Source organism: Sus scrofa, chromosome 15, assembly GCF_054392235.1.
Source record: "Sus scrofa isolate SSC_HxYL_T2T_F1_AM1 chromosome 15, Sscrofa_HxYL_maternal_Yorkshire_Landrace_v2.0, whole genome shotgun sequence".
NCBI lineage: Eukaryota > Metazoa > Chordata > Mammalia > Artiodactyla > Suidae > Sus > Sus scrofa.
Genome location: NC_139397.1, coordinates 154,161,174 through 154,177,615, shown reverse-complemented (window position 1 = coordinate 154,177,615; position 16,442 = coordinate 154,161,174). Strand labels below are relative to the sequence as shown.

Genomic DNA, 16,442 nt, shown 5'->3' with positions numbered 1-16,442 from the left:
TCCTCAAGGCCCTAAGGGCAGCCAGCCCTGAAAGTCCACTCCTGCCGACTTACCATCCGTGTCCTTGTCACCGCTGCGGTCTGGGAGCTGGAAGGCCAGGCTGGCCTGCGTGGGGGCCTCCTCTGCGCTCTCAAGCTGCACCAGCGCAGTGGGTTCTGGGAGAGACCAGGAGGCTCAACGCCCAGACGCCTGCTGCCATGCGCCCGGGACTGTCCCTGGCCGCCTTCTTGAGCGGCTTTTCTCCCCCAGGCAGTAGAGGTGGCTTCGGCAGGGCCTGGCCTGGTGGGGTCGGGGGTCTTGGTGCCACCTCCAGTAAGATGGGCTTTTCTCCAGGCAGTGCCCAGCCCTTGTCCTCCTGCCAGCCGCACCACAGCTGCTGGGTGAAGGTGACCTGCCTCCCATGGGCCTCTTGTCAAGCCGCTGACTGGTGCGCGGGTCTTCGGGCAGTCAGATCCTGCTCCCTCTCCCTCTGACCCCTGCTTCTGGGGGTGCGGTGCTACAAGGCCACCCCCACATCTGCCCTCAGGCAGAGCCTGCTCTTGGTCCTTCGAGAGCCCGCCAGAGGCTGGTGCTGCTGGTCCACGGCCCACACGCCCCCTGAGCCACTAGCCAAGGGGACCTGCCCCCAACAGGTTTATTTTTGTCTCCCGCACACGGTGCTGGCAGCCTGTCCCTTCAGCCCTTGCAGTGGGGTGGGAAGCCTCCTGGCCCCAGAGCCCGAGCCCCCACTAGGGATGGTGTTGGGTACTGTCCTTGTCCTGCTAATGACAGGGCATGGGGTGGCAGTGAGACCCCCGGGGTTGGCACTCACGTGATCTCACAGTGACCCGTTTGCCAGGTGAGCCGCCCCACTTGGCGCTCACTCGTCCTCTGCCGTCCACAAGCTCCGAGAACCTGCAAGGGGGACACCACAGGTCACCAGGTGGGCTCTGTGCCCAGGGGCTGGGGGGCTGGCGGCTGAGGCCTGCACCTGGGGGCCTGGGTCGGTGTGTCAAGGGCACCGTGGTCGTTGAGCAGGCGCAGCTCCGGCAGGCGTGCGGGGGGTGGCCGGTTTCTGAGCACCCGCGGGGGCAGTCCTTCCCGGTGCCAGCGTCTGTCGGCGCCGTCCCTTGGGGCTGTGGGCGGTGGGAGGCCCAGGGGCCGCACAGGGCTGGTTTGGGGCTCTCAGAGGTGGGCGCAGAGGGGCATGTGCCCCCCCCGCCAGAGCCCCAAGCCTTTCTGCTGTGATGCGGGCACTGCTGCTGTCTGGCATCGCACAGACGAGTCCCAGCCCCCACCCAGGCCCAGGTTCTCCACCAGGTCCAGACTCACCTGGGCTGAGGCCCAGGCCACAAACCCTCCCAGGAGTGAGGGCGCGGCTCCTCCGCGGGGCCTCATCAGCCAACCGTGCCCCCTGCCGGGACCAGGCGCCCTCCTCCCCCAGTGAGTCCCTCCTCCCCAACCCAGCTCGCAGAAGCGGGGCTGGTGCCTGGAGCTGGGTTGGGTCTCAGTCTCAGGGCAGGTTGCTTGTGCCCCAGGGCAGGCAGGTGGGTCGAGGGGAGGGAGCCACGCTCTGGTCTCTCTTCGCACCCCCCCTCCCCGCAGCACCCATCCAGACAAGCCACCTTCCCGTCCGCTTTACTGTGTAAGTGGGGTGGGCAGGACCCCAGTGGGACCCGCGGGCCTCCTGTGCGCTGGGAGCAGAGCCATGGCCTCATGGAGGCCACCTGTGCCTCTGCTCTCCTGAGCTGCTCCCACCCTCCGCCCGGCTGCTCTGCCTTCCTTCCTGGCTGTCTGCCCTACCCGCCTGCACCAACTGCTGCCCTACCCGCCTGCACCAACTGCTGTCCAGAGGCTCCTCAGGGGTCAGGCCTGGCTGCAGGGCCGCTGCCCAGAGGCACCTCCACGCTGCCAGCCTCTCGGGTCTGCCCTCAGGGGCCTGCCTGGGTCTGCGGGGGTGAGGCACGCGATGCCCGCTTTTCCAAATTGCAGGCTCGCCGGCCCGGCACCAGCTGCCCAGGGACTCCCCCGCCCCACCCCCGTTTTCCTGTGTGCACGCCTCCTGCTTCCGGCTGTCTGTCTGTGGCCCCGAGCGTGTGGCCCCGGCCAGGGGAGGGTCCTGGGGTCCGGCAGGAGGGGCCGTCTCCGGGCGGAGGCTGCACTCACAGGTGATGATGTACAGGTGCGCGGGCTCGCTGTGCAGCGGGCCGCCCTCGGTGCTCTGCACGGCTGTCACTGAGAGCTGGTACCGCCGTCCGGGCAGCAGGTCCCGCACCGTGTAGGACACCAGCCTCCCGTTGGGGACGGAGCGGCTCTTGGTGCTCTGGCTGGAGGTCACATTGACGACATACGCCTCCAGCGAGGCGCCCGGAGCGGGGGCGTCCCAGACCACGTGGGCGGAGGTGGCCGTGACTCGGGCGGCGGTCAGGTTGGCTGGCGGCAGGGGCCCTGGACGGGACGTGGAGTGGGGAGGGAAGCCAAGGGGCTGACGGGGCCTTCTGCCGGGGACGCAGTTTAAAGCCCTGACACAGGCTGCCGAAGCCGGACCGTGTCGCACACAGCTCTTCGGTCCCGAGGGTTGGCGTGGAGGAGCACCTGTGGCTGCCCAGGACCTGCAGCCGCACCTCGGCCAGCCCCCCGGTGAGGCCCCCACCTGCTCATCCCTCCTGCTGGCACGTGCCACCCTCTGAACCTGGCCTCCACACCTTCTCCTGGGATGTAGGTGAGGGGTGGGCTGGACAGGCAGGGCCTGGGCTGGGGGCTCAGCATGCAGGGTCAGAGCCCCCGTGTGAGTTGTGCTGACCGTCTGCCCCGCAAGGTTGGCCCTGCCCAAACCTGCCCTCCTCACCCAGCTACCTGCCCCCACCTCCCAAGCCTGGACAGCCCACGTTGTGGGGGGGAGGGTGGTGAGGGCTGGGTCCCCTCTACTGCGACGGTGTGGAGCTGGCCAGTGTGGAGTGGGGCATCCTGCCTCCTGCGCCTGCCGCGCTTGCTCCGTGGCCCCCGCCTGGTAGGAGCCCCCCCCAGAGGCTGCCTGGGAAGGCCGTCCCTGGCAGGAGGACCCGCCCAGCCCTGCAGCCGCCCTCCCAGGTGCCCATGGGCACACCACCATTCAGGGCATGGGTTTCCATTGCCTCGGCCACGGGAGGGGCCTCAGCTTCCAGGGCGGGGGGCGGGGGGCACCCGTGTGAGCTGAGCCCTCGCTGCTCTACTTACGGGTCCACACGTGCAGCGGGGCCGAGGCCAGGCTCTCGGTGGGACGCTCCTGCACCCCCAGCCCCGTGAGGGCCGTCGCCCAGATGGCGTACCTTCTTCCTGGCAGCAGGGCCCTGCAGTGAGGGGGGCAGGGAGAGAGGAACAGGCGTGTGATGCTGTGGGCCATCCCGCTGCCGGTGGCCAGGCAGCCCCCACGGAGGCGGGATTCGTGTCCTGAGGCCCGTGTGCTCCTTAGCGGGGAGTTGCCTCTGGGCTCGGTTCAGCATCGTGAGGGGCCTGCCCGGTGGCTGCAGCGTGGTCAGGGCCTGGTGTTCAAACAGGAGAGGCCAGGATAGGGCCATTGCGAGGCTGGCCCAGGGCTGCAAGCCCCCGGGAGGGTCCCAGCAGCCTCGTGGACAAGGGGGCCTTGCTGCCCCTAAGCGTCTGTGCCCAGTGAGGCTCGTGCCAGGCACCACTTCCTCCTGGGAGTCTGGAACCTTCACAGGGGCCCACCACCCGTCCCCAGTACAAGCCCTGGGCGCTGCGTCTCTAACGGGCCTTCCGAGTGGGACAGCGTCTCCCAGGGTGTCACGGCGGGCGGCGGGGAGCTAAGCCTGCCCTGGGCCGGAGGGGCCTGGTCCCGCCTGGTCCTCACGCGCCTCTTCTGCTGATACCACTTTGTATCCATTATCTGTCCTGAGTCCATCTGTGAGCATGGCCTCTGCGAGTCCTGGGGGTCCCCCGAGTGACCCCGGAGGTGGTCCTGGGCACCCTGGCACACGTACCAAGGGTCCCGTGGACTGCGTCGGGGTTTCTGTCCTGCCATTCTTGGGAAGTGGGAAGGATGTAAATCAGAAAGAATCACAGAAACGCTTGAGACAAAGTGGAGGAGGTCCCGTCATGGTGCAGTGGAAGCGAACCCAGCTAGCATCCAGGAGGACGCAGGTTCGATCCCTGGCCTCGCTCCGTGGGTTAAGGATCCAGCGTTGCCGAGAGCTGTGGTGTAGGTTGCAGACACAGTTCGGATTCCCTGTTGCTGTGGCCGTGGTGGAGGTCGGTGGCTGTAGCTCCAATTTGACCCCTAGCCTGGGACCCTCCATATGCTGCGGGTTCCTAGTAAACAAACAAACAAACGAAAAAACAAGACAAAGTGGAGTCTTGCCTCCAGCACAGACAGACATCTGGCTGGACAGAACGAACAAACGTGTGGGAAAAATTGTCTTGGTAAGTCTGCAAACCAGAAATGTGCCAAGGTGTGGGTGGTTCAGAGGGTGCAGGGGCAGCGGACCCGCCAGGCCTGGCCTTCCTTCCGGAGCCCCCTCCCCACGGCCGGGCCGGTGGCTGCTCCGGGCTGGATGCAGCCGAGCTGTTCCCACTGAGCTGGCCGGAGTCTGCCGTCTCGGGTGTGATGGGGGCCCTGCCCAGGAAGCTGCCCGCAGCCGTCCTTCCCCCGCCTTCCAGCTCTGCCTGCCCGCCTGATCCGGGCCCTGGCTGTGTGACCGAGGCTCGCGTGGGGCTGCTCAAGTGTTTGATTCCAGCACCAGCCATTCTGAATGACTGGTACGCATTTGAATTTATTTATTTTGTAGTTTTGTTATGTAGCTTGTAACACTTCAGTGTAAGAAGTTCATTGGTCTACTTCAGGGTTTGCACATGTTACTTGAGCAAGGTAAGAACATAAGGCGGCCCCAAGGTGCCCGTCCAGGGGTCTGAGGGACTGGGCTGGCTTCCGGGTGGCCTGTCCCTCTGGTCGTCTGTGCACGAGGTGCTGTCCTCAGGGTTTGAGGTGTTCCTGCTCTTTCCAGGCTCTTTCTTAGTGTGGCGTTTTGGCCCTGCCCATGGCATGTGGAAGTTCTTGGGCCAGGGGTCGAACCCGTGCCACGGCCGTGACAACACTGGCTCCTTCAACCTCTAGGCCACCAGAAAACACCCGGGGCTCCTTAAAACACGTGTCTGGAGGCCCCACGAGGAGGCAGGGTGCGCGTGAGGCCCGGGGCTGCCCCTGCGGGCTGGGCGGGGGGAGAAGCGAGGGTGGCCGGGAGCCGGGAGGGAGGCCGCCGCGCTCCTACCCGAATGTGAACTTGTCCGCGCTCCTGTCCACGTCTGTGGACTGCTCCTCCTGGGCCTCGGGGTGGCGGATGGACACGCGGACGCTGCTGACGGTGGCGTGGCGGATCCTGTGCAGGGACCACTGCACCGAGATGGCATTGGCCGTCACGTTGGTGACCTCAAGGCCCTCGACAGGGCGGGGTCCTGGGGACAATGGGTGAGCAGCGTGTGCGGCGCCCCCTTGCCCACGGGGGAGGGTGGGGACCCAGACAAGAGGGGAGGCTCGGGAAGGGTGCGGGGGTCCCAGAGGTGGCCTGGCGAGGTGCTGAGCACACGGGGCTTGCCGAGTGTGTCCTCCGGCCCAGAGGGAACTTGGGCCGGAGCACGGAGAGCTGCAGAGGGGCTGCTCAGCCCCTTCAGACTGCTGGGGGCCCGCCTGACCCTCTGACTGGCTGTTTAGTGGCACCGACAGTGACGGCTCTGCCTGGCGGTCCTGGGGCCTGACAGGATAGATGCCAGGAGGATCCGCCGTGGCCTTAGGGAAGGGGCCGAACCCCAAGCCGAGGAAGCTGAGGGGAGACCCACGGCTTCTGGGTGCAGCGCCCCAGCCTGGCGGGCAGTGGGTGGTCCTCCCCCGACTCTGGTCTCCTGGAGGGGACCCCACTGAGGCCCGGGGAGCCCGTCTTCCTTCCAGATGCCTCTGCCGGCAGACCCAGCTGCAGCAGCCTCGCGAGCACTTCTTCCTGACGCCAAGCTCGGGAGGCCCGCTCCTCCCCCCAACCCTGACGGCTCCCCCTGGATGCCTGACCCCCGGCTGGCCCAGGCACCCTCCCAGGGAGCCCCCCGCCGCGCCCTCCCACCCTCACCCCTGCCCGCTGCCTGCTCCGCCTCCGTCTGTCCCGGGCCGGGGCCAGGAGACGTGCCAGCGTCTCCAGCTACGGAGCCGGCGCCTCTGGGACAGGCTTGTGGGTCCCCCACCAGCTGGCTTGCCCTCAGGGCGGGGGGCACTCACGCGTGCGGGCGAGCAGCACCGCGGGCCGGCTGATATCGTTCTTGTTGTTGGCATTGCGCTTGACCGAGAAGACGGAGATGTTGTAGGCCTTGCCAGCCGCCAGGGCCCGGAGCTGGTGCGAGGAGCGGCTCCGGTCCACGACGTCCGTGCGGCGGTAGGAGCCGTCGGAAGAGGCGTAGGTGACCGCGTAGCCGTCGAGCATCTGCCTGGCAGCCTGGCTGTCGGGGGGGCGCCAGGAGATGGACAGCCCGCTCTCCTCCACTCGCTCCACCTTGAGGGCCGTTGGTGGGAAGAGCTCTTCAGGGTTTCGGTCAAGAACAAGGCGGGGTGGTCAGCTGTCGGCCGTGATGCCCCGGCCCCCAGGCAGGTGTCTGGCCCCTTGGCTCTCAGGCCTGGCTGCTTGGGGCACAGGTGGGCGCCTGCAGGCAGTGAGCCCGCCCTGGACTCCTGCCCCTGGCATCTGGCCGGTGGCCCCTGGAGGGTCTCCCACACGCACACGAGACTGCATTGATGCCACCCACGGGCTCGTGTGCCCCTCCCAGTGTCTCAGGCAGAGCCCGGTGAGCCGCTGCCTAGGCTTGGCCCTTGGGGGGCGGGGAGGCCCCCCCACCCCACCCCATGCTGGCCCCTTGCCGCCTCACCTTTGGCACAGTCCTTGCCCGTGAAGCCCACTTTACAAGTGCAGCTGTGGGACCCATTGCTGGCCAGGCAGTAGCCGCGGCCCCCACAGGGGCTGGAGAAGCAGGGGTCACTCACTGGGAGGGAGGGAAGCAGCAGTGAGGGCCAGCGTGTCGCTAGGACCCCTCTCCCACCCGGCCCTGGCCTGACAGCCGGCCATTCCCGTGTGGGTGTATTTGTGGGGTGGAGGTGGGTGGCATCGCAGGTGGTGCTTCAGGGATGGGATGTGTGCGAGAGATGCTCGGGGGGGAGGGGGAGGCTTGCCAGAGGCCCCACGGAGAGGCTGAGCAGATAAGGCCTCTGACTCTGAACCGGGCCGTCCTGCTAACCCCGCCCCACCCCCGAGCCCAGGTGCCCAGGTAGGTGGTGACCTGGGATGACCTCTCCTGGGGCGCAGCTGGCAGCTGGGCGGCTGAGAACACTGGCCCCTCCACGGCCTCCCTCTGTACTGGGGCTGTGGATGCAGGTGTGGCCCTCTGGGGGAGGGGAGCCCAAGGCCCCAGGCCAGGGCCCGCAGGTGCCTCCCCCGACCCTGGCCCCGTGCAGTGAGGTCTCTGCCACGTGCAGTCCACACGGCGCTGGTCCCTGTGCCCACAGCCCTGTCTGCCTGCGTATCTGAGTGGCGCCTGCCAGACCTGGCTTTGAGCGGGCACACTGGAACAGCACTGGTTAGGCCACCGCCACCCCAGGGACAGGCCTACGCTGGGAGGGGGCCATGCAGGCAGGTTGGAGAAGTGGTGGCCAGGCAGTCCTGGAGGTCAGAAAGGGCTCTAGGGAGTTCCCGTCGTGGCTCAGCGGAAATGAATCTGACTAGTGTTTATGAGGACGCGGGTTCGATCCCTGGCCTTGCTCAGTGGGTGGAGGATCTGGCATGGCCGTGAGCTGTGGTGTAGGTCACAGATGAGGCTTGGATCCTGTGTTGCTGTGGCTGTGGTGTATGCCAGTGTCTACAGCTCCGATTGGACCCCTAGCCTGGGAACCTCCATGTCCTGTGGGTGCGGCCCTAAAAAGACAAAAAAAAAAAAAAAAAAAAAAGGTGGGGGAAGAGCTCTAAGGGGGAACAATGGCGCTGGGACGCGGTGGGGGCCCCCTGCAGACCAGTGGTCAGGGAAGGCCTTGTCCAGGAGGGACCTTTCAGCCTTCACCTGCCCCCGAGGAGGGCCTCCCGCAGATGGACGGGACAGAATTCCAGATGTGGCCAGCGGTGAGTGCGGGGACCCTGGGGCCACCGTGAGCCTGGCTCGTGAGGGACAGCGGGGCCATGCAGCTGGACAGGAGCCAGGTGGACACGCGTCCGGATGGTGTCTCCTCGGGGAGAGGTGGGGCGCCCACAGGGGGCCTTGGAGGAGGGAGGGGGCGCTGCACCTGTCTCACAGTGGTAGCCGAAGAAGCCCTCCGGGCAGACACACAAGTAGGCGCCCCCGTCGTTCTCGCAGCGGCCGCCGTGCTGGCAGGGGCTGGGGTGACAGGCATCCACCTCTGGAGAACACCCAGAGGGTCGGCCAGAGCGGCAGGGGGGTGTCTGGGGGGGGAGGAGAGGACAGCGGGAAGGGAGGGCAGGAGAGCGGGTGGGCCGAGCGGCTGGGAAAGGCCCCACCCCCACCCCGGGGCCCCGCTCCCCTCCCGTCCTGGGTCCCGCCCCTCCGGGCCGCCCACCCCCCTGCTCCTCGAGTCCTGGCATCAGAGTGCGGGTGAGGGCCTGGCGCAGGGATCCCCAGCTCCAGCGCCTACCTGTCTCGCAGCGGACTCCTGTGAAGCCTGGGGGGCACTGGCAGACAAAGGCCCCTCGGAGACCCCTGCAGGAGCCTCCGTTTCTGCAGGGTTGCACCCGGCATGCGTCTGTCTCTGCAGAGACGGACACGAGGCTGCATGACCACCCCCGCCAGGTTTGCTGGCGCCACACCAGCCCCTCACTGCCGGCCCCTCACTGCCCAGGCTTCTCGCCCCGCCTGGCCGTCCTGGGCCTGGCTCTCCCCCCCCACCCCAAGCTTGCCCCCTCCCACCCCTGCAGTGTGTCTGTCTCAGGGCTTGGAGCCCTACACAGGCCCGAGGGGGAGCAGGGACTCTCCTCCGCCTCTGGCCACAGCACTGGGGGCCGATCTTCCCTCCCTGCACCCCACCTCCTCTGCCCTCAAGGCCTAGTCTGCAGGAGGCAGGAGAGCGCTTTCTCAGCTGAGCTCGGTCCCCAGGGGGGGTAGAGGCAGACCGGCTTATAAACAGCTGTTCTTGGACATGGGCACGGGCAGGGGCCTGAGAGCGGGCAGTGCCCAACCAGAGACCCGCCCCAGGAAGGGCGGCTGGAGCAAGTGAGCACGGCCGGGGGCCGCCAGTGCCCCCAGCCCAGGGCCAGTGAGGGCCAGGACCTGTCTTACCCAGCTCACAGTGGGCGCCCTCGTGGCCTGGGCGGCAGACGCACAGGTACCCAGCGACGCGGTCCTGGCAGGAGCCCCCATGCAGGCACGGCTGGGATCGGCACTCGTCGATTTCTGGGGAGAGGCAGGCCCGGTGCCGCGGGAACAAAGCAGTGCTGTTGTTAGGGGGCCGCTTGCAGACCAAGGACACCGATGAGCTCTGATGTGAGGAGCGGGCAGAATTCCCCAGCACCCCTGCTGCTGGAGCAGGGAGCCTCGGGGACGAGAGGGGCTGAGGCCTGGGGCCTCGGGCTGGGCTGGTGTCTAGGAAGCCACTGGGGGTGCTCCTAGGTCCAGGGGCTCTTGGGTGGACAGGCCCTAGCTTGCCAGTTCATTAGATGACAATCGCGTGAAACCGACACGTTTGGGGTTGAGTCCTTAACCTGGAAATTGTGCTCCTGAATCACTGATGTTCAGTTTAGAAAAGCTTAATGCTTAGCATATAATTAAGTAAATAAAGGTAATGACTTAAGGACACCTGGGGCCAGCCCCCACCCTGGGAGCTAGAATGTTGACTGGCTCATGTGCCATCCTACTCCTGTGACCTGGTTTTCTGCACCGTCGCCTTGCCATACCGCCTTGTACTCGTCTTAAGCTTTTTATGACCACCTCAGACGATGTGTGGTTTTGTTTCGGCCATTTGTGATCTTAGGATATGGTGGCATAGCACTCTTCTCTCACTCAACACTGTATTAATGAGATATCTCCATGCTGTTGCAGGCTGAAGTTTTCACTGCTGTGTAATATTCCTCAGTCTGATTACATCACACTTTATCCTTTCCTGCTTGGTAGGTACTTGGGTTGGTTCTAGACTTCTTGCTCTTGCAAAAAAAAAAAAAAAAAAAATGCTTCTGCGTCTTTCACATCTCCTGGTGTAGATGTGTGAGTTTTCCCTACACCTACCTAGAAGTAGAATTGCTAGGGTGCCGTTTATACGAGTGGTTGACCTGACAAGCAAATTACCAAATTGCCTTCCAAGAGCTTATACCAATTTCCGCTTCCTCCAGTAATTTATAAAAAATCCTGCTGATCCACATTCTAACATATGGTCTGTTGAAGTGCCAAAGTTTTGCCAACTGGATGTATCTTACTGCGCTTTGATTTGCATTTTGCTGACCACCGATGAAGAGAAACGTTCTGCTCATGTTCACTGGCCGTATGAAATGCCTGTTCATGCATTTGCCTGTTTTCCCAGAGGGTTGATTTTATTTATATTGATTATATGTATTATATATGTAATCTTCTCCCAGTTCTAGCTGACTGTCTTAAGGCCGATGAATTTAATTTTTAGATAGTCGATCGGTCCATTTTCTCCCCCTTTTATAGTTAGTGCTTTTTGTGGCCTAAGGAATCTTGCCCTACGGTAAGTCAAAAAGATGTGGGAGTTCCCGTCGTGGCGCAGTGGTTAGCGAATCCGACTAGGGACCATGAGGTTGCGGGTTCGATCCCTGGCCTCGCTCAATGGGTTAAGGATCCGGCGTTGCCGTGAGCTGTGGTGTAGGTCACAGAGGTGGCTCGGATCCCGCATTGCTGTGGCTCTGGCGTAGACTGGCGGCTACAGCTGCAATTCGACCCCTAGCCTGGGAACCTCCATGTGCCGCAAGAGTGGCCCTAGAAAAGGCAAAAAGACAAAAAAAAAAAAAAAAAAAAAAGATATTTACCTGAATTTTCTACTCAAAACTGTGTAGTTTAAAAAACCATTTAAGTCCTTAACCCATTCGGAGTGCGGTGTGGCGTGTCTAGGTTCGGCACAGAGGCAGCATCGTCTAGTAAAATGCGTTGATGAGTGTCCCTTGCGCCTGTATTTTCTCGAATGGCCCACTACAGTGTTACTCCTCACTTAACGGTTTGAGAGAACGCATCACTGAAGCAGTCTGGCCCTGCCGTTTTCTTGGTGGGAGAATTTTTAATCACAGATGAGACTTATTTAATAACTATGTGGCTATTCGTATTTCCTGTCCACTCCTGTGTCAGTTGTGGTAGTTTGTGTCTTTCTAGGCAGTGTCCGTCCTTTTCTCTACGTTGCGAGACGTGCTGGCCTCAAGGAGTTCGCAGCAGCTCCTTGTCCCTTCGATGCTGGGGTGCCTTCGTGGTGTCTCCTCTTGCAGCTGATGCTGCTGACTTTCCCCTCTGTCCCTCGTCAGCCTAGCTTTCAGGTTGACTATTTGCATTGGCCTTTTCAAGGAGTCTGCTTTTGGCTTCATTGATTTTCTCTGCATGTGTCTTTTTTATAATTACATTTCTAATTTTTGTTACTAGTCTATAAGAATGCAGTGAATTTTGTTGTAATGACCCACATCCACTGAACATGTCACATTTCCAGTCATTTTCCACCGTTTTTCCTGCAGATTAAAGACACGACCTTATCAGCTGCAAATACTGACATGTGTACTTCCTCCTTTAGCATCTTCATAACTTTAATTTCTTTTTCTCTCTTTACTGCGTGGGCTAGTACTGCCAGTGTAATATTGACGAGACTTAGTGATCATAGCCGTCCTTGTCGTAGTCCTAATTTTTAAAAAAAATATATGGCTGCACCCATGGTGTGTGGAAGTTCCCGGGCCAGGAGTTGAGTGTGAGCCGCAGCTGTGACCTACGCTGGAGCTGCAGCAACTCCGGATCCTTGAGCCCATTTGAGCTGAGCGAGGGGTCGTACCCATGCCTCTACAGCGTCCCGAGCCACTGCCATCCGATTCTTAACCCACCGTGCCACAGCGGGAACTCCATCTCGTTGCTGATTTTAAGGGGGATGTTTCTCTATTTAGGACAATGTCTGTTCTAGGCTGAGGAAGATACGGTCCAACTGCTCAGAAGCTCCTTTGCTGCCTCCTGTGTCTGAGTCAGTCCAACAGGAGAACAGCTTTCGGATTCCAGGTCCTCCCCCGTGTGTGGACGTCAGGAGGCTCGTCCAAGCACGGCCCTCCTGGCGTGACCTGTGCCCGCCTTCCTCACTGAGTACGCGGGGCATAACTGCGTCCAGCCCAGCTGTGCCCTGTGGGCTTCACGGGGGGCTTGGGCTCTGCTGTTTCTCTCGTCTAAGCTTTCCCTCCAGTAAATCCCAGATTACTTGACACCACACGGTACTAGGGCGCAGTGTCGTCGTGTTATTTTATCTGGATAAGGAAGTACTTGTTTGATCTTTATTTGACTAAAGAATTTGATCAAATGCTTATTATCCCTTCGTTGAGATTCTTACATAATTTTTCTCCTTCAGTGGGTTAATGGCGCAGATCTTGCTAATATCAACCTTTTTGCAACACCCCAACTGGACAGCCGTGTATACAGTCTTTAGAGACTGTCAGATTTTTGCGTCTGTGTCATGGGTTTCATGGACCCACACTTTTGCTTTCTTCGGCTCTGCCTTTCTGGAGTCGGTCTCACGCTTACGCTGGCTCCGCAGAGCGGGCTGGCGCGTGCTCTCTGAACAAGAGCCTGTCCTATGCTGCAACCGCCTGTTTCTTGGCAGTTTAGTAGGATCTGCCCGTAGCGTGGTGTGGGCTTGGTTTTTCTCTGTAGGAAAATGTCTTTGTATCCTCGGCTTTCCGACAGGTTAAAAGGTGTGACGTTGTGGGTTCTCCTTGAGGTCAAGTGAGAGGGCTGGTGTTTTGTAACTGTCTCCATCCTAGCCGATGGGTGACCTCTGTGTTTTAACAAGTTACCGTTTTATTATATTGCTCCGAGGTCGCTGCTGAGCAGTCTGGTGTCATCTGACTGTGATTCTTGTTCCTTTGTGGGTCCTTGTTCCTTTCTCGGTCTGAATGTTTTTTTTCTTTTTGCCATTTCTTGGGCCGCTCCCGAGGCATATGGAGCTTCCCAGGCTAGGGGTCTAATCAGAGCTGTAGCCGCCAGCCTACGCCAGAGCCACAGCAACGCAGGATCCGAGCCGCGTCTGCAACCTACACCACAGCTCACGGCAACGCCGGGTCCTTAACCCACTGAGCGAGGCCAGGGTTCGAACCCACAACCTCATGGTTCCTCGTTGGATTCGTTAACCACTGCGCCACGACGAGAACTCCCCACGGTCTGAATGTTTTAAGGACTTTTTTCCCCCCTGTTTGTCGCTGATATTCTTAAATTTTTAAATGATGCATCTCATGTTTCTCTCTTCCCCTGCTTGATGTTCTGCAGGCCCTCTCGGCCTCTGGCCATTCGTCAGTGACCCTGGGAATTGAGCGCCGAAGGGGCCCAAACACATGCCGCCCCGCTCTCCGACCCCGGTCACCGCGGCCTCAGCGCTTCTGCTCCCTCCTGGGCCCCACTTCCTGCCACTGGAGCATTTTCCTGGCTTCCGTCTGCTGCAGTGCCTCACACTGACCTTAGCTCGTCAGCTGGCTCTTTGTCGGATCCATCTGTGAGCACATGGTTATTTCCTCTGTCAGAGGTTTTCAACCCTCTTACTTCTGCTTTCCTTTTTTTTTTTTTTTTTTTGTCTTTTTGCCATTTTCTTGGGCTGCACCCGCAGCATATGGAGGTTCCCAGGCTAGGGGTCGAATCGGAGCTGTAGCCACCAGCCTACGCCAGAGCCACAGCAGCGCGGGATCCGAGCCGCGTCTGCAACCTACACCACAGCTCACGGCAACGCCGGATCCCCAACCCACTGAGCAAGGGCAGGGACCGAACCCGCAACCTCATGGTTCCTAGTCGGATTCGTTGACCACTGCGCCACGACGGGAACTCCACTTCTGCTTTCCTTAAAATTCTTGGCTGACCAGGTTTTTATGGCCAGTGCCACGTTTCATTTTGTATGTCTGTCGTGCTCGTTGGAAACTCTCATTTCTCCTCTGCACGCGTGCTCCCAGTAGTGTGTGTTGTCTGGGCTTCGCTGTTCGTGAGGCGACTGTGCTTCTCGGGGGTGAGGGTCTTGCTACCTCGGCTTAAGGGCTCGGGTTCTGGGTGCTCACTTCTCCCCGATGACATGTGGAGGTGAAGTGGCTGCAGGGTGGCCCCCCCAGACCGTCACCACCAGCCCTGGGGACTTGGAGGGACAGGAGTACAGGAGGGTGCTAGGTCCCCACCTGTCTCCCGGAATTCTCCACCTGGTAGGGCGGCCCAGGTCCACCTGGGCTTTGCAGGGCACTTGGGAGGCAGTAAGGAGTCACGTGCCCCACCCAGCTCTGGGTGCTGTCACTGTCCCCAAGCTACTTTGTTTAAAATTCTTGGTTTCACGAAAAATGCCTGATGGTCCCACAGATTTTCTGATGAACAGGGTTTGGAATGCTTTGGCTTGGTGCAACACGCCTGCTCCAGGGGCGCCGGTCAAGGGTGGCCTTGCCTCCAGACATGTGGGGAGGCCCTGGAGGTGATGCTCTCCAGAGCGGCACCCCACACATGGCCGTGGGGGTTTGTGGGTGCCTTGTTCAAATGCGGGGTCTGACTGCACAGCTCGGGGTGGGCTGGGAGCCAAGATGAGTCCTGAACCCCAATCTGCCTCTTTAGGGCTCTGCCTGTGGGTGGCCTCCTGGCCTCAGCAGCTTCCCTGCAGGCGGCACGTGGGTGTGGGACCCGAGCTCTGGGATGCTCTGAGGTCAGGGAAGCCCTTAGAGACAGGGCCAGAGTGGAGCTGGGACTGGGCGCCACCACCCTCACCGGGGTTTTGGCCTCACTTTGCATCGAGAGACCAAAGGGAGGTGGGTCGGGCCAGCTCAGCGCTGCAGCCCCTGCGCCCTCCCCCCCCACCCCCCTAGGGCCCCCAGGTCACCGTGGCACTGGGGAGGCTCGCTCCAGACGCCCTGTGGCTGGCAGACCCGGACGCGGTTGGAGGCACTGAGGCTGTAGCCGCGGTCACACGAGTACACGGCCACCGAGCCCACCCGGGTGCCGTTGAAGCGCAGGGTGGCGTGTTTCACCTCCTCGGGGGGCCCACAGTCCACCTCTGCAAGGACACGGCAGCCCTGTCCCACGCTGTGGGCGCCTGCCTGCGCTGCCCCCCTCCCCTGCTCTGCCCTCGGCCCCGCCGGGCTGCAGGGCCCGGGGCCTGTCCCCACGCAGCCTGTCCCTGGGAAGGACTTCCCAGAGGTCTCCTTTGCTCCCTCCCTCCGCCCGCCGCCCTCCGCCCAGGCTGGGCCTGCTCTGCCCGTAGGGACTGGAAGACGTCCCGCGTCCCGCCCTGACCCCTGCCCTCTCACCTGCCTGGCACCGGCGTCCCGTGTACCCTGCTTGGCAGCGGCAGGAGAAATCTGTGCCCAGGTCCTCGCAGGTACCCCCATTCATACACGGGCTCCGGAAGCAGGGGGAGGGGGCTGCAAGGGCACAGGGTCACGTCGCCCATCACCGTGGCCTCCCCGGAGGCCTCTGGGCTGCACGGAAGCATCCGGCCTCTTGACTCAGCTCGCCTCCCGCCCCTCCATGGTTGGGGCCATCGCTGCCCTGGAGACCTGTCCTCTTGCCTGCCGGCCCCGCCTTACCTATCTCACAGTGCCGCCCGGAGAAGCCTGGGGGACAGTCACACTTGTATTTGCCGATGTAGTGGAAGCAGGTGCCACCGTTGTGACAGGGGCCAGAGGCGCACGAGTCTGGCTTCCCTGGAAGGAGAAGGCACCCGTCGGGCAGGGTCGGAGGTCATGCACCCACCACCCCTGCTCCCTCCCCGTTCTTGGCATCCTGGAGCCGGGGGCCCTGTGGGGATGCTCTGACGAACAGCTGCATGGTGAGAGCCGAGGGCTCCATCTGGCCCTGGCCCCCGATTCTCCGCGGGCCGACCCCGGCTGGGCTGGGGCGGTGCGCACCGATCTCGCAGTGCCTCCCGGTGAAGGGGTAGGGGCAGGTGCAGTGGTACTCGCCGCCCGCCTCCTTGCACGTGCCGCCGTTCTTGCAGGGCCCTGAGCTGCACAGGCGCGGCCGGGCTGAATGCAGGGCAGAGAGAGACAGACAGGGTTGAGCATCCCTGACGCCCCCTCGAGCCGTCTCCGTCCTCCCCGCCCCCGCTCCACGCCCAGGCCTGCCGCTCAGCTGAACCGCTGATCGCAGCTCCAGCAGGTGCCAGGCCAGCCCGGTGCAGGTTGCAGTGAGACTCGCGGTCTGGGGACCCCCACCCAGCCTCCGGGCCCTCTGCACACCCGTCCTCTCTCCCTGCCCCAGGAGAACAGCGGGGAGCTGCCCCTGGCAGCTCGGGCAGCGCC

The 16,442-nt window shown here is 62.3% G+C and overlaps 1 protein-coding gene across 27 annotated transcripts in view; it reads right to left on the bottom strand.

Moving 5' to 3' along the window:
* The window catches only part of SNED1 (sushi, nidogen and EGF like domains 1), a 60,119-nt gene that overhangs the window by 15,048 nt on the left and 28,629 nt on the right, over positions 1-16,442 (bottom strand). For 6 of the 27 annotated variants that reach the window (XM_003133813.6, XM_085000804.1, XM_085000811.1 and 3 more), the window contains 15 exons: positions 16,050-16,166; positions 15,729-15,845; positions 15,450-15,563; positions 15,023-15,196; positions 9,286-9,399; positions 8,645-8,758; positions 8,279-8,392; positions 6,877-6,990; positions 6,236-6,532; positions 5,244-5,427; positions 3,196-3,308; positions 2,146-2,427; positions 971-1,115; positions 812-894; positions 54-155 (listed from right to left, as the gene is read on the bottom strand). In XM_003133813.6, coding sequence (XP_003133861.4) covers positions 54-155; positions 812-894; positions 971-1,115; positions 2,146-2,427; positions 3,196-3,308; positions 5,244-5,427; positions 6,236-6,532; positions 6,877-6,990; positions 8,279-8,392; positions 8,645-8,758; positions 9,286-9,399; positions 15,023-15,196; positions 15,450-15,563; positions 15,729-15,845; positions 16,050-16,166 — 2,184 coding nt within the window. Of the gene's footprint in view, positions 1-53; positions 156-811; positions 895-968; positions 1,116-1,721; positions 1,929-2,145; positions 2,428-3,195; positions 3,309-3,959; positions 4,288-5,243; positions 5,428-6,235; positions 6,533-6,876; positions 6,991-8,278; positions 8,436-8,644; positions 8,759-9,285; positions 9,400-15,022; positions 15,197-15,449; positions 15,564-15,728; positions 15,846-16,049; positions 16,167-16,442 lie in introns of those variants that run through there. The other 21 variants (XM_085000807.1, XM_085000814.1, XR_014830334.1 and 18 more) reach the window with 20 other exon arrangements.